A 22,909-nucleotide genomic window follows, 5' to 3' on the forward strand; every position below is an offset into this window, starting at 1 on the left:
ATTTTCTATTTATTCCTGATATTAGACCAGATTGAAATGGATCATATTACATACAAAATTTAAACATTAAAACATACTTTACTTCTATGGGTTATACCCCATCTATTCCTCCACTTTTAGCAAATGATTAAATCCTAGACAATAACATATTACATCACAAATATCAGAACCTCCCCCCCAATCATTCTTAATTACCATCCTCAAAATAACACCCCACAGTGATCCTATCTTGTTAGTATTCGCTCCATTCCTTGAGAGCCACCAAGTGGTCAGGTTTGTAGGTTGTCCTTAATGAATATGCAAGACACAATCTTTTTATTTAAATTATAAGGCCCGATTTTCAAAGTGATTTAAATGACCAGGAAAAGTTCCTGACCATTTGTCACTTGTCTAAAGCTGAGCAGCAATATTCAGTAGTGCCACTGAGTACTGCCTCTTTCGCAGCTGCTGATTAGGGGTGGGCTGGGGGTGGAGGTTGGCTGGAGTGGCCACTTAGCTGGGTAGTGGTGAAATTCAACCCTCTAACTATCCAGGAACCCTCGTAAAGTTAGGACAAAAAAAAAAAAAGGCTCTCTTTTTGTGCAGTGAAAGTAACCAGGCACTGGTCAGAATATTGGCTGGTGCCATTTATGTTCCAGATAACGGCACTGGCTACTCCACCCCCCCCCCCCATACCACACCTGCCAATCCTCTCCTTTTCTGGGCCTACCTTGCAGAATCCCTGATGGTCCAGTGGTGAATGGACAGGAGCATTGGCCACTCACTCCTGGCCAGATCTGAGGCCACTAGAAAAGGCTGCCGCAACCTAGAGAGAAGATGAGATGATAGATGGTATGGATTGGAAAACTGGATGGGCTATATGGCCTTTATCTGCCACCATTACTACGCTTATTCTATGAGAGAAATTTGACTAGAAGTGGATACTGAGGCCCCATTCCATCCACAGACACATTTTCAAAAGAGAAAAACATCCAAAAAATGGCATAAGTGGCATTTGGATGTTTTTCTTGCTAAAATGTCCAAATCACTATTTTCAAAATGCATATTTTAGATGTATTTCTAGGCTGGTCGTCTCTTGTTTATCTAAATTCCAGTGGGGCCTGTTAAAGCTGTGTTTATGGGTGGGCTTAGGACTTGGATGTCTTTCAGTAATACACATTTAGCAAAACATCCAGGGCACCATTTAGACATTTGGGGCTCGACCTATTTTAAAAACGAATAAGGGCCAAAAAGGTGTCCAAACTAACCAGATGACCACTGGAGAGATTCTTGCATGATCTCTTCCCCCCCTCCCTTATTCTGCCAGGCATGACCAACCCACCTCCAAAAGATGTGAAAGAAACAGTATATAGTAGTGCTGCCGATCCAAGAAAAAAATTTTTTGATTCGATTCAATTCAGCCTTTTTCGATTCGATTTTCCTGCCCAATTGGGTGTTTTTTTCAAACATCCTGGTGGGTTTATTTTATAGCTTCTTCACCCCCTTTGGCTTCTCCTAACCACACTGGCACTGTGGTGTAAACAAAATAAAGAAACAAAAAGGACTTTTCCTCTCTCTGTTAAATCCTAGCTCACGTTTGCGGTCTAACACCAGCTCTGGCAAGATACACTTTTCAGATCTGACATATTGTAATCACAAATCAGAAAATAAAATTATTGTTTCTACCTTTTGTTGTCTGATCAATATTCAAATCTTGTTGGTCCCAGGCTCTGGTTGTCTTCTGATAACTTGCTTGCCAGGGCCTCCTTTCTTCTTTCTCCGTGCTAACCATCCATCTGCCATTTCTGTCCTCCCCTTCCGTTTCCCTTCCCTTCCCCGGAGTTCTGGCATCTTTCCTTTTTTTCATCTCCATCCACAGATTCACCTTTTCTCAACTACCCTTTCATCCAGTATCTCTCCCTCCTTCCCCACCACCGCAGGGTCCACCATCTCACCCTTTCTCTTCCCAACTACCCTCCTATCCAGTATCTCTATCCCCCCTCCACACCATCCCTTGTGTCCAACTTCTCTCCCTTTCTGTTCCTTCCCTCCCTAAATCCCATTATCCACCATCTCTCTCCCACTACTCTGTTTTTAGACCCATTATTTCTTCCCCCCAAAGTCCGGCATATGCACGTATCTTTGAACCCCCCCTTCCCTCCCTCCCTCCATGTACTTCTACACCAGGACCCCCTCCCCTGAAGGTCTGTCCCCCCCCCGAAGGACTGCACCTCCCCCCTGAAGGTCTGTTCCTCCTGAAGGCCTATACCCCACCTGAAGACCTGCACCCCCCGAAGGACTGTACCTCCCCTCCGAAAGTCTGTCCCCCCCTGAAGGCCTGCACCCCCACCTGAAGGCCTGTCCCCCCCCCGAAGGACTTCCCCCCCCCTGGAAGGCCTGTGTGTTCCCCTCTGGCCTCCCGCGCCTCCCTTTGCCCGATTGCAGCAGAAATCAGCCTGCAGAAAGGATCGCGGGTACTTTAGCAATCCTTGCAGGTTGCCATAGGCCTCCAGAGCTGTCGTTTTTCTGCTACAGACCCGCCCCTCCTCTGACATCAGAGGGATGACTGCTCCGAAGGCCTATGGCAACCTGCAAGGATCGCTAAAGTACCCGCGATCCTTTCTGCAGGCTGCTTTCTGCTGCAATCAGGTAAAGGGAGGCGCGGAAGGCTAGGGGGGAAGCCGTCCACTGCAGTACTTCTCGACTGACCCTTGCCCTCTAAAGCAGGAGCGGCAGCGGCAGCCAGCAAGAGGCAGCGCTGCCGATCCTGCTTTTAGGAAATTATCCAAACCGTTTTTAAGCCCTGCTAAGCTAACTGATTTCATCACATTCTCTGGTAACGAATTCTAGAGTTTAATTATACATTGTGTAAAGAAATATTTTCTCTGGTCTGTTTTGTTGTTGGTTTTTTTTTTAAATTGAAAAAAGTGCCAACAAGTATACATACATATAATATCATAAAAACACAGCACTTATGTTTGTATATAAATATATTAGAAATCACTTAACCCCACCCCTCCAATTTCCCACCCCCTCCCTGGATGTGTGTAGGAATCAGAAACCTGGTCTGTTTAAATGTACTACTTATTTATTATTTATACCATTTATATACCATTTATAGCCTATAGGGCTCATAATCGAAAGAGAAAAATGTCCCAAAACCGGCCTAAGTCGGTACTTGGACGAACATTGTCAAAATATGTCCAAGTGCCGATAATAAAAACGGGTTTTGGATGTATTTCTAAACAACCTAGGCCTTCATAGTGCTGCTGAACGACCAAAGCTAAACGGGGCGTTTCAGGAGGAATGTCGAGAGCGGGAGTTGGGCGGGACGTGGGCTAGCTTAGACTTAGTCATACAGCATGTATAACCGAAAGTTTAACAACAGAGCCTAGACGGAACTTGGACATTGTGACTTAGACCATGTAAAGCATGGTCTAAGTCACAAAAAACACCTAAAGTCACCAGATAAGCACTGCAAACACATAAAACAGACCCCCACACACTACCCCAGTGATCACCGACCCCCCCCCCCCCACTCCCATCCCCATAAAAATATTAATCACACCTTTAAAATTCAGCCTCTAGACCATCATCACCTGGCAGCCTGGCATGGGAAAGCCTAGTCGTCCAACACAGAGGCGATTTTAGCCGTCTTGAGGGTGGGTTAGGGACTCGTGGGGAGGAACCCCTGTAATCACTGCATTGATATTTAAACATGTGCAGTCCCCTATACATCCCCCAAAACCTTTTTTACTGGCATATACATGGCTCCTGCAGCCATAAGGGTTATTTAGGGTAGTAGATAGGTGGGTCTAGGGGATTCTAGAGGTGGTTTGGGGGGCTCACTGTGACCTATAAGGGAGCTGTAATGAGGAAAAGACATGGCACCCTTTTTGTGAAGTTCACAGTAGTGCCCTGTAAGGTACCCCACTATTTAGGTGCCATGTCTGGGTATTCAGTCCATCACTTTGCAGATCCCTCCCACGTCCCACAGGGCTTGTTCTAGGCGTTTTTGACTTGGACGAAAAGTTGGACGAAAATGTGGTATAAAGATGGACAATTTAGCAACTTGGACGATCAGATCGGCAGGACGAATAGTTAGACGATTTTCGAAACAAAAACATTTTTGGACGTATTTTTTGAAAATGTGTCCTAGGCTGTTTTTTACTTTGGACGATTTGCAACTTAGACGAAAATGGACTTAGACGTTCCTTTCGATTATGCCCCTCTAAGTGGTTTACATTCAGGTACTCAAGCATTTTTCCCAATCTGTCCTGTGGGCTCACAATCTATCTAATGTACATGGGGGGGGGGGGGGGCAATGGAGATTGAGTGACTTACCCAGGGTCACAAGGAACCTTCTAGTCCTAGTATTTTTGGAAAGAGTAAAGAAGTGATTCACATCTACCCTTCCGACTCCACTCAGTATTTTATAGACCTCTATCATATCACACCTGAGCTGTCTCTAGTCTTCTCCAGGCTGAAGATCCCTAGCTACTTTAGCCTTTCCTCATAGGGAAGTCATCCCATCCCTTTTATCATTTTTGTTGCCCTTCTCTGTACCTTTTCTAATTCCTTTATATCTTTTTTGAGATACAGTGACTAGAATTGCACACAGTATTTGAGGTGTGCCCATACCATAGAGCAAACAAGGGCATTATAACATTTTCATCTCTGTTTTCTATTCCAATCCTGATAATTCCTAATATTCTATTTGCTTTCTTAGCCGCTGCCACACATTGAGCTGAAAGTTTCAATGTATTCTCAACTGTGACACCTAGATCTTTTTCCTGGGCAGTGATACTTGAAACTGCTATATTTTGGTTTACACAGGGTAGCAAATGCCACTTGGTAATGTTATGCTTGCTTGCTTGCTTATCATTGAACATAAGAATTGCCGCTGTTGGGTCAGACCAGTGGTCCATCGTACCCAGCAGTCCACTCACGCGGCGGCCCCTAGGTCAAAGACCAGCGCCCTAACTGAGATTAGCCCTACCTGTGTACAGTCTGGTTCAGCAGGAACTTGTCTAACTTTGTCTTGAATCCCTGGAAGGTGTTTTCCCCTACGACAGACTCCGGAAGAGCGTTCCAGTTTTCTACTACTCTCTGAGTGAAGAAGAACTTTCTTACATTCGTACGGAATCTATCCCCTTTCAATTTTAGAGAGAACCCTCTCGTTCTCCCTACCTTAGAGAGGGTGAACAACCTCTCCTTATCTACTAAGTCTATTCCCTTCAGTACCTTAAATGTTTCGATCATGTCACCCCTCAATCTCCTCTGTTCGAGGAAGAAAAGGCCCAGTTTCTCTAATCTTTCACTATACGGCAACTCCTCCAGCCCTTTAACCATCTTAGTCGCCTTTCTCTGGACCCTTTCAAGTAGCATCATGTCCTTCTTCATGTACAGCGACAAGTGCTGGACACAGTACTCCAGGTGAGGGCGCACCATGACCCGGTACTGCGGCATAATAACCTTCTCCGATCTGTTCATAATCCCCTTCTTTATCATTCCTAGCATTCTGTTCGCCCTTTTTGCCGCCGCCACACATTGCGTGGACGGCTTCATCGACTTGTCGATCATAACTCCCAAGTCTCTTTCCTGGGAGGTTTCTCCAAGTACCGCCCTGGACATCCTGTATTCGTGCATGAGATTTTTGTTACCTACATGCATCACTTTACACTTATCCATGTTAAACCTCATCTGCCATGTTAATGCCCATTCCTCAAGCCTGATTATGTCATGTTGCAGATCTTCGCAATCCCCCTGTGTCTTCACTGCTCTGAATAACTTTGTATCGTCCACAAATTTAATAACCTCACTCGTCGTACCAATGTCTAGATCATTTATAAAGATGTTGAAGAGCACGGGTCCAAGCACTGAGCCCTGCAGCACCCCACTGTGATGCTCTTCCAGTCCTAGTATTGTCCATTTACCCCCACTCTCTGTTTCCTATGATCCAGCCAGTTTTTAATCCACGTGAGTATTTCACCCTCGATTCCATGGCTCGCAATTTTCCGAAGTAGTCATTCATGCGGAACCTTGTAAAACGCCTTTTGAAAATCCAGATATACAATGTCGACCGGGTTGCCCTTGTTTATCTGTCTGTTTACTCCCTCAAAGAAGAGCAGCAAGTTCGTCAAACATGATCTGTCTTTGCTAAAACCATGCTGACTGGTCCTCAGCCCGTGTCCATCAAGATGATCAATGATGCGGTCCTTTATCAGCGCCTCTACCATCTTTCCCGGTACCGAGGTCAAACCCATGGGTCTATAGTTTCCTGGATCTCCCCTCGAACCTTTCTTGAAGATTGGTGTAACATTTGCCACCTTCCAGTCTTACGGAACCTTTCCCGATTTAATCGACAGATTGGAAGATTGCAGCTATAGTAGTTGGTGGGGCATGAGTCCATAACTAGGGACCTTCTGCTGCTTGGGCAAATGCATATTGGAATCTTCCAGGGGGCACCAAAGCATAAACCAATGATGGTCAGTCTTTTTTTTTTCTCTATCTTTACCTGCTGGTAGGAAGGGATAATACCTATTCATGCAGAATAGTGTCATTGACGCTAAAGAAAGAAGGTTATCAGGTAAGACATCATTTCTTCTTCACTATCATTGATTGAAAGTATTACTCATCCTGTACGTTTCTACTATGAGTTTAAATTAGGACTGCAAGTTAATTGCAGTTAACTCTGCAATTTTCTTAATCACAATTAGTAATGCGCTATCCCATTGCAGCATCTCTTTTATTCTTTCAAACTTCTCTTTTGCTCTCTTCAACTCCCAATCGCTGCCCTTTGTGCAATTCAGCGTCATCAGCCCCCTTTACTGGTCTACCTTAAAGACAGTCTTCTGTTGCTCCATGGCAGTGGCAGCATTTCATATTTGCTACATCTTGGTCTGAAGCTTTCCTGTTGACTGGTCCTGCCTATGCAAAAACAGGAAGTGATGTCAGAAGAAGCATGACTGACCAGAGGGAAAGCTTCAGAGCAGGTCCAGTCACAGGCAGCATATGTGCAATGCTGCCTCTGTTGAGAACCAAAAAATAACCACCTTTAAGGTAGAGCGGTTGAGGGGTGGGGTGGGGCAGATGCCGAATTGTGGGTAGAGAGGAGAGTGAGCTGTAGACACACAGGCATAACTGGAGGGGCCACCACTAGAATCTGTGGCCAAGGAGGTGGTCTGAGGGAGAAAGGTTATCAATCCCTTCTCCCCACAATCAGCATTTTCCCCATTCAACTCCCTCCCCCCCCCACCCCGCTGTATCTACCTTTAGTTTTCTATAAAAGTTACAGGGCGGTAGCAGAAACAGGAAGTTGTCAGAGAGAGTGGGCAGCAGTGGAGAGAAGATGCAGGGACCAGAGGCAGGGAATTGTTACTGCCACCTGGCAACTTTTACAAAAAATTAAAAATAGATGCAGCCTGGAAAGGGGGTGGGGGGGTAGAATGGGAAAAATGCCAATTGTGGAGAGAAGGGTGAAAGCATTAGATGCTGGGAAAGGGAGCAGCAGAGAGGCCAGCAGCAAGATGCTGCTCCCTCAACAGTGCTGCCTGAAGATAGATATTGGACACAGGGGAGGGAGTGGGAGAAGGAAGAGATGTTGGACGCAAGTGAGGAAAGGAGGGAAAGATAGACTCTGGGATGGGGTAAGGGGAGGGAGGTAGAGATGGCAGATTTGGGAGATGGATGGGGAGGACAGAGGGGCTAGAAGGGGGACAGGGAGAGATGGCAGATGGGGTAGAAGGGGGATAGGGAGAGAGACACTTTTTGGGAGGATGGAGGGACAGAAAAGGGAGAGATGGCAAAAGGGGTGAAAGTGGGTCAGAGAAAGATGGGAGAGGGTATGAAAGGGAGAGATGGACGGTGGAGGGGGAAAATGGGTGATGGGGAAGAGAGATGGACTTGGTGGAGAGGGAATGAGGAGAGAAAGAGATGGGAATAGGAGGCTGGGGAAGGGGTGAAATGGGAGAGCTAGGGAGATAAAGTTGATAGGTGACTTCTTTGAGGGAATAAGCAGTCGGGTGGACAATGGGGAGCCCATAGATATCATTTACCTCGATTTTCAAAAGGCTTTCGACAAGGTGCCACATGAAAGGCTACTTAAGAATCTGTGGAACCACGGGATGGGAGGGGATGTGCACAGATGGATCAAGCACTGGTTGTCGGGTAGACTGCAGAGGGTCGGAGTAAAGGGTCAATATTCTGACTGGCGGGGAGTCACGAGCGGTGTGCCACAGGGATCGGTGCTGGGCCGTTACTCTTTAATATATTCATCAATGACCTGGAAAAGGAGGCAAAATGTGAGGTTATAAAATTTGCAGACGATACCAAACTGTGCGGCAGAGTTAGGACCAGGGAGGAGTGTGAGGACCTACAAAGGGACCTGGACAAGCTGGAAGACTGGGCAAACAAATGGCAAATGCGCTTCAACGTGGACAAATGCAAGGTCATGCATATAGGGAAAAAGAACCCGTTGTTCAACTACAAATTGGGGGGGGTATTGTTGGGAGACAGCAGACTCGAGAGAGACTTGGGTGTACTGGTGGATGCATCACTGAAGCCATCTGCACAGTGCGCAGCAGCCTCGAAAAAAGCCAACAGGATGCTGGGCATCATAAAGAAGGGCATAACAACCAGAACACAGGAAGTCATCATGCCATTGTATCGAGCGATGGTGCGTCCACATCTGGAATACTGCGTTCAGTATTGGTCGCCGCACCTCAAGAAGGACATGGCGGTACTTGAGAGAGTCCAAAGGAGAGCAACGAGAATGGTAAGAGGGCTGGAACACTGCTCATACGCCGAGAGGCTGGATAGGCTGGGGCTCTTCTCTCTGGAGAAAAGGAGGCTCAGGGGAGATATGATAGAGACCTTCAAGATCATGAGGGGCATAGAGAGGGTGGATAGGGACAGATTCTTCAGACTGAAGGGGACAGCAAATACGAGGGGGCACTCTGAGAAACTGAAGGGAGATAGGTTCAAAACAAATGTAAGGAAATTTTTTTTCACCCAGAGGGTCGTGGGCACTTGGAATGCGCTACCGGAGGAAGTGATCAGGCAGAGTACAGTCCAGGGATTCAAACAGGGATTGGATGGATTCCTGAGGGATAAAGGGATCGTGGGATACTGAGGGAGGAGCTGGGATGTAACACAAGTAAAGAAAGCTAACCAGGTAATGAGTATAAACCAACCAGGTCGTGCATGTGCAAGACCGGAGGGCTAGGACTTCGATAGGAAGGCAGGACTTAAATGGGAAACCAAGGTGGCAAGGGAGCCCCTTCTGATGATTCGGACAGGTCGTGACCTGTTTGGGCCGCCGCGGGAGCGGACTGCTGGGCAGGATGGACCTATGGTCTGACCCGGCAGAGGCACTGCTTATGTTCTTATGTGACGGAATAATCGCGTGCCAGACACCAACGCGCCGACAATTGAGTGCTGACAATTCGGCGCAAGAAAGAAACGCGCCGCAGGAAAACTTAGTTTTAAAGAGCTCTGATGGGAGGGGTGTAGGGGGAACGCCCCCCCCACTTTACTGCATAGTGTTCGTGCTGCCTTTGGGGGGATGTGGGGGGTGCAACCCCCACATTAGAGAGAAAACTGAACTTTTCCCGAAAAAAATCAGAAAAAGTTCCGTTTTCTCTATAATGGAGGGTTCCAACCACCCAAACCTTCCCCCCCCAACACTATACAGTAAAGTGTGTATGGGGGGGTTCCCCTCTCACACCCCGCTTTGGAGCTCTTTAAAACTAAGTTTCCCCGCGGCGCGCTTCTTTCTTGCGCTGAATTGTCAGCGCTCGATTATCGGCGCGCTGGTGTCTCGCACGCAACTATGAACCAGTTGATAGGTAGATGAAAAGTAGAAAGGAGTGGAGTGAAATTTGAGTGGATGGGCCAAAAAAGAAAGGAAAGAGCTAAAAAGGAAAAATCAGTATGTCGGAGACAGATACTGTATATTGAGAGAACAAGGCAGGAGGAGAGAGGAGAATTGAAAAAGAGACAACAACCACTGGAAACAGAAGACAGACAGGAAAGCAGACAAGTAACTGGAACCAGCATAATAGAACATGAAACCGTTCAGAAAACAAAGGTAGAATAAAGTGTTTTATTTGGAATGTATTAATTGAAATATGTTAGCTTTGGGAAATATTAATTGCAGATATCTTTGTATTTTATTCAGTACAAAATATGCAGCCTCTTTTCAGGTTTTGTATTTCACAATGTGCCTGGTAGTGGAGAGCTTTGTGTTGCTATTGCTCAGATAACATGAAAATTAGGATTTTTTTTTTGTATGGTGACTTCCATGGAGAAATGTTCTAGTTCTGATCTGCACGTTGTGGGATGGTAGAATTATCAGCTCCCATATAACTAATTTTATTATGGAGTGTTAAACTGAGCTTTTCTTTTGCTTTCTTTCTCATTTTGCTCTTTGTTTGAGCATCATATATCTCCTTTGTGTTTTTGCTGAAAAGCAGGTTAAAATATGTGTGGTGAAAAACATGGTTCTTTGAGTTTGTATGGCAGGATTTATTATTTTGCTTTAAACATGAGTGACCTGGGCCTAAAAGGAGTGGTGTGTATGGCTCTGCTGTCATTTACTACGTTACTGAAACTACTACCGTCTAAGAAGCTGCTGCTATAGGCAGCTGACCAATCTTGCCTAGTAGTTGGGGCAGCCCTTGCCCCGCTTCCATTTTGGATGCTTGGGGGGAGAGTCAACTCATCCCTCGCCTCAGGCAGCAGAATGCCTTGAGCTGCCCCTGTCCTAAGATATTTGGTATTGACAGTGACTGTTCTGGCAGTAAAGAGAGAGAACTCCCTTCTGCTATATCTGTGTAACATGGTGCAGCTCTGGGGAGCAGGAGGCTGGTGTAGTGTTTGGTCACTGTGAAGCTGGGTTGATATGACACAAGCAGAGGGGCAAGAGAGATGATAGGTAGAGAATGACACGGTGACAAAATTCATCTCCGTTCCCGTCCCCATGGATAACCAAGGAAAATAATCCCATGTCATTTTCTAGTGTCTATTTCAACCTCAGTCCTTCTACACCAGCATTCTTCAAAGCAAAGCTTGCGGGTCAGTGGTTGTGGCCATTCATACTCTGATTCTTATGTGAGCCAAGGATAATGAAGCCATTGTGACATCACTGATGTGATTGGCTCTTAGGCACTGGTGGAATGAGGCATTATGACATCACAATATCTGCTCTGGATACCAGAGACTGTCATTCTGTAGAGTCTGTCTCAACTTCAGTCCTTCTACACCAGCATTCTTCAAAGCAAAGCTTGAGGGTCAGTGGTTGTGGCCATTCTTACTCTGATTCTTCCCTCTCTCCTTAAAGAATGACATGAAGATGGTTATCCGCGGGGACGGGAACGGGAACGGTGATGAATTTTGTCACCGTGTCATTCTCTAAATAGGGAGGGGAGAGGTGAGAAGGATGAAAGTGTGAGCGGCATGCAAGAGAGAAGCATGAGAAAGCAGGTGAGGCACCGTATTTTTTTTGTGCATGGTACTTTTCAGAAACTTCATACCGGATTCCACATGGCACAATTAGCTGGCTTATGAAGAGATTAAGGATTCTGAGGTAAGATTTATTTCCACAGGAAAAATGTGACCTAACTGGTATTAGTTTAGTTAGTGCATTTACTATACTGCCTTTTAACTATAAAACAGTAAAGCAGTTGGAAGCCAAATACAACTTAAACCTGATTGTCATACTGCCTTTCATTCAGACAGAAGCCAATATACTGTACAGCATTAATGCAACAGAGAAAGCACAGCCATTAATGGTGTGCACTATTTCCCTTCTCCTCTTCCTCCTGCCTCCTGGGGATACTAATCCCACTGTTGACTGTCCAAGGTAAATCTTGTTCCATCTATGCACATCAAACCATAAAAACTCTAATCTTTCTTCTTCCACTTCCTCTTTTCTCATGCTTCATGTGGAACTTCTACTTTATTTCCAGGAAGCTTGCTTACATGCTCTTTTCTTCATATATTCTACATTTTTTTTTCTTTAACTGAGATTTGGCTTTCCTCTGAAGATTCTGCTTCAGTTGCTGTTCTCTTTCATGGAAGTTACCTTTATATTGCTGAGCTGGCCACAGTTGTAGTATTGCCACTCTCCCTTCCGTGTGGATCTCACAAACGTTGACTTTTTAACTTTTCCCCTCCCTCATTCTTGAAAATATTTAACTTCCATGCTGATGACCTCTCTGCCTCGGAGGCACCAAGCTTTTAGCCTCCCCATTTGATCTCCAATTGACTACTGACTCAGTCTTTTTCTCCTAACTTCTCCTCTTCTTCTCTTCCCTTCTCTGAACATCAGATGCATTTGAAAACCTTTACACTTAACCACACTCTCCCATGCTTGCTACTAACACATTTAGAAATCTTCAGGCTATTAATTCTTACATTCTACCGCTACTTCATCTCTCTTCTCATCCACTGTTTTTGTAGATGTGGCATTCTTTCACTGTGCTCTCTGCTTTGAACACTTTTGTTTCTCGGCTTCCCTGTATTGTAAGATATACTAAATCCGAGCCTTGACTGACCATTAGAATTTGCTTCCTATATTTTGTGCCCATTCTGCAGAACACCTAGAATTGAAATTTCATGCCCATGTTGACTTCATATTTTTCAGATTCTGCGCTAACTGAACAAGACTATGTCCCTCTGACATTCTCTAACGTCTCATTTATTTTTGTCATATATCAACTCCCTCTTCAAAGTGTCTTCACTTCCAACCTCCACCCCTTCTTCCCCTCTACTCTGCCAAGACTATGGCTGTCTGCGTCCTTAACAAGTTTAATCTGGTATTCTAGGTTATGTCCATCTCTCTTTCCCTCACTTCATCCTTGCACACTGTCTTCAACCCTTGCTACCCTTGCTTCCTTTCTAAAATCATAGAGGAGAATTATGCATCTTCCCTCCTTCTCCAAGCTTTCTGCTGTTTTAATCCCATTCCTACTTAGCTATTCAGCTCTATCAACCCTGCTGTCATCCCTTTTTGTCATATCCTTAGTCTATCACTTTCCACAGCAACACTGTCTTCAAATGAATACATTACAATTATACTGTTTCTCAAAAAATCTTCACTGGTTCATTTTAGCCCTTCTAACTACTGTTCTGCCTTCCTTTTTCTTTTTGCATTCAGGCTGCTCTAGGGTTACCAAATGTCTGGGTTTTCCCAGACTTGTCCTCTTTTTGAGGGTGCCATCAGGCATCCAAGCGACTTTTTTATTTTTCAGGTTTTTTCCGGATATCGACAGAAAGGAATGAAAGCCAAAATAACACAGGAAGGGGAAAGAGGGGGTGGGAACCTAGCCTCCACCAGCTCCCCTTTTCTCTCCCTAGCCCTGACCTTAACTTAAGCAAGTGCTTACTTGCCAAAGCCCTGCAGCAGTAGTTGCTCCCCTCCTCTGGAACCTGGTCTGAACCACCATTATCTGCTCTTCCCAGCTCGGTTCACATTCAAGTGCGCTCCCACGCACCCCCCATTATTGGGTCACATTACCGGTGCAATGGCCAGGCCTTCTGTTTATGGCGCACGCAAGGCCTACCATGCATCCGCCCTCTTCCTTTCCTCTTTGGCAGCTTTCCCAGCAACATAAAAACTGCAGCCACCAGAGAAACAATTGGCGTCTCCTGTAATGGGCCCACCTATTGCATCACAGCAGGACCCGCGATTCTGACCTGGGCCACTCCAGGTGCCTGCTCCAACAACGGAGCCCTGTAGCCAAGCCCTCATCGCCAAGGCCCACCAGTATCAGGCCCCGGCACCCCAGGTGGGTTTTTAAAATATATATTTTTTAATTGGTTACAATGCTAAATGGAAGAATGAAAGGGAAAAAGGGGACGCTGGATAGAAAAGGGAGAGATAGAGGGGCGACATCATATGGAAGGATGGGGGAGAGAGGGGGGTGTCATACTAAATGGAAGGATGGGAGAGAAAAAGGGGACCCTGGATGGAAAAAGAGGAGAGGGGAGACGCTGGAAGGATGGATAAGGAAGCCCGCTAAATGAAAGGATAAGGAGAGAAAAAGGGTCAGGCTGGATGGAAAAGGCATAGAGAGATACTAGCCGGAAGAGTAGGGAGAGACAAGTCAAGACTTGAGAGAGAGGGGTAACACGATGGATGGAAGTAAGAAGAGAGAGAGAAGGACATGCTGAATGGAAGGGAGTAGAGAACAGAGTTAGTGAGAGACTGGAGAATAAGAGAAAGGGGAATGAAGAAGTATGGTGTGAGAAAAAAGATAGAAAGCTGTAGGTAGACAGTAAAAAGAGGGAAATTGAAGACTATATAGTAAGAATGAATGAAGAGAGGGAGAAAAATTAAGAACTCTTGAGAGGGAAAAAGCAAGTGGAGGAGATGAAAACAGGAGGCGAGAGAAAAATGATGAATGGGCACAAAAATCTGGCATGAGAGCTGAGAAGTCGGAGGAAAGCAGAAATTTGGGACCAACATGATTAGAAAAATTAGATGGCTAGACAAGAAAGGTAGAAAAAAGAATTGTATTTTTAATTTTGAATAAAGTACAAAACTCACAACTGAAAGTCTGATATATCATGGGGTAGAGGGTGGGGTCAGCACAAGAAAGGTTGGGGGATGGCCATGGACAGCAAGACCACAGGGCACAATTATAGCTTGCTATCGCCTTGACCACACACAGCTGGCAGCTGCCTAGGAGAGGGGTAGAGGTAGGGACGGGGCATTTGGCAGTCCACCTTTTTTTGCCTTAACAAATATGGTAATCCTACGAGTAGTCTACTCAAACATTCTGTTCACCTCTGCTGTCTTGACTTTCATTTTAAGCCTTTCTTGATCCAACTCGCTGTGGTGGATCAAACCCTTGCCAAGGTCCCATGGACCTATTCCTGTCCAAATCTAAAGATCTTTAACTTGATTCTTACATAGAAACAGAAAATAAATCTGTCCATCTAAAGCAGGTATTAATCTTTACTGTTCCATTCTCTCACTTTGAAATCAGAGCCAAACAGAGGGGAGCAACAGCAATTGATTTTTTAAAATTTTTGTAAAAAAAACCTACTTTAGCAACCGGCTTCCAAAATTCTTCAAAACTTGTACGTCTCTTGCGAGCTGACTCCAGAACACCATTGGTTAGGGCTATTATGTTCTTATGTACAATAGGACACTGCCTCCTATCCCACAACTTTTTAATTTCCTCGGGAGTCAGTCGTGAGGTACTTTGTCAAATGCTATCTGAAAATCCAGACTCGCAATCTCATCCAACTCACCTTTATCCAAAACATTTACTCTCCTTTGCATTAGATCCGACGCTCATAGGAATTCTGTGAGTGTAAGAGCTAATACCGCTGCGGCAGGCAATAAAAAGCCAAAACTAAACCTCAAGCAGCTTTTTAAAGGGAGCCCTTAGTGAATTGGTGAAGCAAAATTTCCCTTGGCTAAATCCATGTTGGCTTTGTCTCAATTTTGTTTTATATTTTTTATTAAAAGACTTTCTATACCACCTTTACAGTGGTGTACAGATAGGATAGGATAGAAGGGAACACCACGATTTTATAGGACAAAACCAAACATACCAAGTAACATAAAATACAAAAATTTAGATTAAAAATAATAGTCTCTACTATCTGCCGTCATTTACTATGTTATGTTACTATTTTACCATTTTGCCCGGCACCCAAAAACAAAGGTTGAGTTGAGTGAAGCACTGATTAATGCTTGGCACCATGTTGTACAGCCAGATGAACTTTGAAAATTGAGTCACTTCATGCCTCAACGCTGCAAGCTTGTTATCAAGAACAAAGGCTGGCCCATACGTTATTGGAATAGCAGAAAACAACCAGCCCTTTTCAGGGCTACCTCCTCTTGAAGGGGGTAACAGTTAAAATACAAATAAACTTAGGGCTCCTTTTACTAAGGTGCGCTAGCGTTTTTAGCGCACGCACAAGATTAGCGCGCACTAGCTAAAAAATTACCACCTGCTTAAAAGGAGGCAATAGCAGCTAGCGCGTGCGTCATTTTAGTGCGCGCTCATGCCTTTGTAAAAGGAGCCCTTAGTATGTATTGAAATAGCTAATGTAATCCATTTATGAAATATCAACATTTTTCGACAGTCTTCAGTTTATGCGTTACAGGTCTTAAATCTGAAGTCTTAAATCAATTTAAAATGTTGCAGGGTGATAGAGCATAAAATTCTGAACACGTCAGTATATAATATGAAGCAGTAGGCATCAGAAATATTGCTGTGATCCAGCAAGAAAGATGGAACAATGTATGAGGGTCATTTCATAAATAATGCACACAATTTTTTTTTAATTTACATATTTAATTTTATTTTTTTCAAGTATTTCTTTACAATCCTTCAATATAGTCTCCCTGCTTTCCAATGACCAAGTCCCAGCGTCCTGGAAGCTTCATTATTTCATCCAAGACATCGTTTTGTTCAGTTGCCAAATGGCTCGGGTACTGGTGGAAGAAAGCTCTTCCAGAGATGCAAAATGATGTCTACTCATAGGTTGTTTCAACTTTGGAAAAAGGTCGAAGTCTGGGGTGTCAGGTCAAAAGTGCGCCGGGACAAAGGCGCGCCCAGACAATTGAGCGCAGCACGCGCCGCCGCACCACTCTAAATTACTGTTTTTAGTGCTCCGACGGGGGGGGCGTGGGGGGAACCCCCCCACTTTACTTAATAGACATTGCGCCGCGGTGTGGGGGGTTGTAACCCTGCTTTTCTTCCCTGGTCGTCCAGCGGTTCCACCGCCTCTTTTGCGGGTTTTTTCCCTTTTACGTATCTAAAGAAGGGATTGAAATTTTTGGCCTCTTGCGCTATTTTCTCCTCATAGTCCTTTTTGGCATCCCTCACCGCCTTGTGACATTTCTTCTGATCATTTTTGTGTTTGTTCCAAGCTTCGGTTGTTTTCGTATGTTTCCATTTTTTAAAAGAGTCCTTCTTTTATTTTATGGCTTCCTTCACCTCTCTAGTAAGCCATGCCAGTTATCCTTTGCCTTTAGTTTTCCTTTCTTTGGAAATCCGCGGAATGTAGAGATTTTATGCTTCCGTGATAGTATTTTTCAGTAGGGACCATGCCTGATCTACCGTTTTAACTTTGTCCATTTTTTTCTTGAGCCGTTGTTTCACCATGGCTCTCATGCTATCGTATCTTCCCTTTTTAAAGTTTAAGGTTGTGGCTAAGGTTTTTGTACGTTTCCCTTTCCCGATGTCAAGTTTGAAGTTGATCATGTTGTGATCGCTCGTCCCCAGCGTGACCGTGACTTCTACTTCTTTTGTCAGTCCCGTAATGCCATTTAGGACCAAGTCCAAGGTGGCATTTCCTCTCGTCAGCTCTCCCACCATTTGTTCCAGGAAGCAGTCCCCTAGTGCTTCCAGGAACTTGGCCTCCTTGCCGCAGTTCGAGTTTCCCAGGTTCCAGTCTATCCCTGGGAAATTGAAGTCTCCCATAATTATTACATTACCTGTCTTACATTCTTGTTTAATTTCCTCTATTATTTCTGAGTCTATCTCCTGTCTGTCCTGGGGGTCGATAGTAAAGCCAATTTTTGTGTCTGCATCATTGTTTCTAGGAATCTTGATCCAGAGGGACTCCAGCTTCTCTTTCCTTTCCGTCGTAGCCTCTCTAACAGTATTTTTTATTGTGCATCTCTGGTAGTATTCAGACTTAATGGCAGAACAGGACATAGTACTAAAGTGAGCTCTCTTTAGATTAAATGATGGCATTCTTTTCTTTTAATGTCAGCTTTATATATATTGTAAACTGCTTTCATGTATGTTTGTAAAAAGCAGAATATCAAAACTGACCATTCTAAAATGTACCCTGGCTTATGAATGTGGTTAATTCCTGCCACAGTATACACAAATCTTGACCCATTTGGAGATACTGCCTCCGTTGGGGGAGGGACTTTGACCAGTAGCAATTCATTCCCCCATCAGGAATGATGGGTTTTCTCTGGCACACAGTTTTCCAGCCTCTTCAATTGAGGGGATCTTGGTGATTAGTATAAACTGACGGTCTTCTTTTGTCTTTCAGGGTATAAGACTCTACTGAAAGGAATCTCAGGACAGTTCAATTGTGGTGAACTTGTGGCAATCATGGGACCCTCGGGAGCTGGGAAGTCCACACTGATGAACATTCTGGCAGGATACAGGTCAGCAAGCTCACTGACCATCTTGTTTTCCTAGGAACCTTAGTTCATTCTACACTGGGTAGGTGATGTATCCAGATGCAGGCATATAAAACAGAAATGTATTTGATTGATATATTTTTCTCTTCTGTACATTGAAAACTCAATAAACAGTTTTGAACTAAATATAATTAAATTTACAGTGCACATTCTGGACAAGCGGGTTATCTCCCTATGGCCACAAGCCATATGCAGAAAGAATCCACTCCGGATTTTTTCTGTGACCTTTCTACTTCTCTAGGAGCTCTACTGCTACCTGCAGTTTTTCCCTTCTGAATGCAAGCCGGAAGAAGTGTTTCTGTTCTGCTCTCTCCTTTTTCTTATTTTATTTAGTGTTTTCGATTTTTATTCAATGTTTTAAGTGTTCAGAGCTTATCACCTTTAGTGTCAGCTCTGCTTGCATAAAGAAGAAGCAGGCTGAGGTTTGCAGCTAACAGGCCAATCCCTGGTGATACCTGTTAGCCAGCCTGCACAAGTATTTTGGAGCTCGGGGCCATCCCCACTTAGTCTCTTACCTACGCTCGCACAACCTCCAGACACCCACCCCTGGCAGTGGAGGGATTCCCACTCTCTCCCACATCATTGCACAATTCCCCAACACTACTACCCACCCACCACTCCCTTCCCCACAGCAGGAGGGATGCCCACTCCCTCCCTCCATCGTCCAAGCCCACCCCCCGGCCCCTCCCTACCTTATTCATAATGTCCAGCTGTAAGGATGCCTACCTGTTCCAGCTTGCAGGCCCACCCGAAGGGCCTTAAGCGCCTGAGCCAATAAGAGCCTTAGGCCCTTCCCCTGCCCATCCCAGGATGCACTGCGAATGGGAAGGCCCACCATTTTGTAAGAGGTGGGCCTGTCAGCCAGAGCGGGTAGTCATCTTCCAGCCGGACTTTGTGAATAAGATAGGTAGGGTGGTGGGTCTTCAGGGGCACGAGGGCAGTTGTTGGGGGGGATTGGGCGATGGCAGGAGGAAGTGGGCATCTCTCCCGCCATGGGGTGGGGGTAGTAATGTCGAGGGATTGTGTGGAAGGAGGGAGTGGGCATCTCTCCCTTGGGGGGTGGGAATAGTAGTGTCAGGGGGGATTGTGCGACATGGCGGGAGAGAGTGGGCATCTCTCCTACCGATCTTCGATTTGGGGTTTGTTTGGGTTTTTAAATTTGATGAGGTATCTGGAGCTCTGACTTCAAGAATTACAGATATATACCAAACATTGTGTTTCAATTTCAAAACCAAGACTGGCCAAAAAATCTCTCCCTGCTACCTGGCAACTCTTTTAAAAAAAAAAAAAAAAACAGAAGAAAAAGGGGGAAGCAACTAAATCTGAGTCTAGAAAAATGTGGTCTCTATGTTTGTATAAAATCACTCTGGCAGGCTCCCATTCCATTTTTCTAAAGTGTGCTAAACAGTTCCCATCTTTGAATTTCCTCTGGCTGCTTGCTTTTAGGGAGACAGGGATGAAAGGCAGGATCCTCATTAATGGACAGCCCCGAGATCTGCGTTCCTTCAGGAAGGTTTCCTGTTACATCATGCAGGATGACATGCTTCTGCCTCATCTCACAGTTCAGGAGGCAATGATGGTAAGACTCTCTTCTCAGAGTTTACTGAGATAAAATGCCTATGTTTACATATAAGAGAAAAAAAAAACCAGGCTTTTGATTTGTAGGGTTGAGTAGACTAATAATTACTGTTAGCTAAGCTAGTAATACTTGTTTGATTTGTCTCAGAAAAGTAGGACTCTAGCTCTATAGATGCAATGGTACCAAACCAATTCTAACACAGAAACATGATGGCAAATAAAGGCCAAATGGCCCATCTAGTCTGCCCATCCGCAGTAACCATTATCTGAGAGATCCCACGTGCCTATCCTAGGCTCTCTTGAATTCAAACATAGAAACATGGAAATATGACGGCAGATAAAGGCCAAATGACCCATCTAGTCTGTCCATCTGCAGTAACCATTAGATGTTTCTGAAAGGCCTACAGCTGATTCATCTTTGCAGATGTAACTGATCTAGTCCTCAAGAAGCTTAAACCGATCTGGTTTTCAGAAAAAACCCACAATAAATATTTAGCTGATATTTATATGTATGTATTCAAATTGACATATGAACCAGATTGATTTGTTTTCATATCCTGAAAATTAGGCCTGCCACGGATTGCTAAAATATTACTAGTTTTCCCATGGCAGTATCATTTCAGCACTTCTGTGTGGTATGGCAAAAATGTCATTATTTTCCTTGAAGAGTATTACTGAATAAACGAGACTTTTCCAAGAAATAAGGGGAAACTCTAGAGCTAGAGGGCATGAAATGAAGCTACAAGGAGATAGAATCAAAAGCAACATCAGGAAAAAAAATTATGCAGAAAGGGTGATGGATACTTGGAACGCCCTCCCAAAAGAGGTGATAAATTCAAAAAATGGTGCTAGAATTAAAAATGAATGGGATATACACAGTGAATCTCTAAAGGACAAGAGGATGGCAATCAAGCATAGAACACTAACTTAAAACAGCTGTGAAGTGACTTTTGCACTTTCAAGAAATCATGAGGTAACCTGCATTATATGGCAAGAACAACACCCAAAACAGAGGTTCTTCCTGCCCAGAATGTGGGGACAATCCCAGCAATCTTACAGTACAGATTGATTGAATAATGTTGGTCCTTGTTTGCTGTCATCTGCTTTTTTACTGTATATTTTGTTACTGGAGGACTGCAGCCATTAATATAGAATATAATATAGTCTTTAAGCCTGTTACATTAACGGGTGCTAGAATAGATGTGTGTGTTTCTTTCTTTCTTTTTTTCTCTCTCTATCCTTGGCCGCTTTCTGTCTGTCTTTCTTTCTGTCTCTCTCTCTCCTTGGCCGCTGTCTGTCTGTCTGTCTTTCTTTCTTTCTTTCTTTCTTTCTTTCTTTCTTTCTTTCTGTCTCTTCTCCATCCTCGGTTGTCCACCACCACCCCTTGCCTGCTCCCCCTGTCCAGCAGTAGCCCTGCTCCCTTCCTTTTACCTCCTCCGTGTCCAGCAGCACCCCTTCACTGCTACCCCTGTCCAGCAGCAGCCCTTCTCCCTTTGTTTTACCTCCCCCTGTCTAGCAGCACCCATTCACTGCTTCCTCTGTCCATCAGCAGCCCATCTCCCTTCGTTTAACCTCTCCCCTGTCTAGCAGCACTTCTTCCTTGCTCCCCCTGTCCAGCAGTAGGCCTTCTCCCTTCCTTTTACCTCCCCCCTGTCCAGCAGCACCTCTTCCCTGCTCCCCCTTTTCCAGCAGTAGGCCTTCTCCTTTCCTTTTACCTCTTCCTCTGTCCAGCAGCACCCCTTCCCTGCTCCCCCTGTCCAGCAGCAGCCCTTCTCCCTTCATTTTATCTCCCCCCTGTCCAGCAGCACCTCTTCCCTGCTTCCCCTGTCCAGCAGTAGGCCTTCTCCCTTGCTTTTACCTCCCCCCTGTCCAGCAGCACCTCTTACCCGATCCCCCTGTCCAACAGTAGGCCTTCTTCTTTCCCTGCTCCCCCTGTCCAGCATCCACTAGCCCGGGCAGCCTCGGGGCTTTTGCTAGGCCGGTCCAGCTCGCATTATCGAAGTGGGCCAGCCTAGCAAATGCCCCGTGGCTGCTGCGTTTGCTGGTCCAGGGGTGAGAAGAGGCGTCCCGTCAGTGGTAGCGCAGGAGTCAAACCACCACCGCTGCATGCGCCACAAGCCGCCCCATATGCCTGAAATCGAATTTGGCACGGAGGCACACATCACGCTATCAGGGAGCACGGCGTTATAAGTGCGCATGCGCGCTTAGGGTTTTATTATAGAGGATGTTCTAGGAGTTATACCTGTCTTGTGTATATTGTGTATACCTGTCTTGTGTATATTGTGAGGCTTATGAAGAGGGAAAGCTGAACACTTTGTAATGCTACTGATAGAGGCTGACCAAATTTCAGTTTTAGTTACAGTGCCAAAACTATCCCCAAATCCCTTTTGTTATTATTATTATTATTGACAAGCAATAAGCACTTACATTATAGGCCCCTATCATTTTAGACGCCATTTACAGATTTTCCCCTAAATGACCCATTCACTCTTCCCAGTTATTCCTACCCATATTGCAATGATCTATCCCAGCTGCTAACTTGTAGCATATCAGTTCTTTATCTAAATCAGATTTTATTTTCCTTTTTCCTTGCTTATGTACTATCCTGAGTAGATGAACATACAGGAGCCCATACTTAATACAGCATCCAGTTACTCATCCCTGACTCTCCCATGTCCTTCATTGAAGCATTGTGATAATCTAAACAATAAGGTACAGAAAGGAAAAAAAACAAACCCTAGCAGTCGGGAAATAGTCCTGAATTCTGCAAATCTTATGGAAAGTGAAGTCCAGTATTCCTGACTGCATTACCAGTGCCTTGTTGCTTGTTTTCAACAGTTAAATATAGTTTAATATCCCGCTGTGCCAAATAAAGCTCATCAGAAATCTTCTAGGATGGGCACAGCTCACATATTCTATTTTGTCTAATCAAAGGGCACCATATGGAAAGTTAAATTATGACAGCAAAAAAAGTGGGGTATCAAATCCAGGACACAAGATCCAAATAGAGTTAAAAGAACCTCAATAATTGTATAGCCACGAAGTCCAAGGTGCAAAAATGACTCAACTGAGCTGTGTTTTAGTAAAATAATGAAAGCTTGTGTCAGGAGTCTAAATAGCACTAATGGTATATCTAGGATTACCAGACGTCCGGATTTCCCCAGA

The 22,909-nt window shown here is 44.8% G+C and overlaps 1 protein-coding gene across 1 annotated transcript in view; it reads left to right on the forward strand.

Moving 5' to 3' along the window:
- The window catches only part of ABCG1 (ATP binding cassette subfamily G member 1), a 129,976-nt gene that overhangs the window by 34,394 nt on the left and 72,673 nt on the right, over positions 1-22,909 (forward strand). The window contains exons 3-4 of the mRNA XM_033940130.1: positions 18,013-18,130; positions 19,613-19,745. Of these exons, the coding sequence (XP_033796021.1) occupies positions 18,013-18,130; positions 19,613-19,745 (251 nt within the window). The remainder of the gene's footprint in view (positions 1-18,012; positions 18,131-19,612; positions 19,746-22,909) is intronic.

Source organism: Geotrypetes seraphini, chromosome 4 (genome assembly GCF_902459505.1).
Source record: "Geotrypetes seraphini chromosome 4, aGeoSer1.1, whole genome shotgun sequence".
NCBI classification, from domain to species: Eukaryota; Metazoa; Chordata; class Amphibia; order Gymnophiona; family Dermophiidae; genus Geotrypetes; species Geotrypetes seraphini.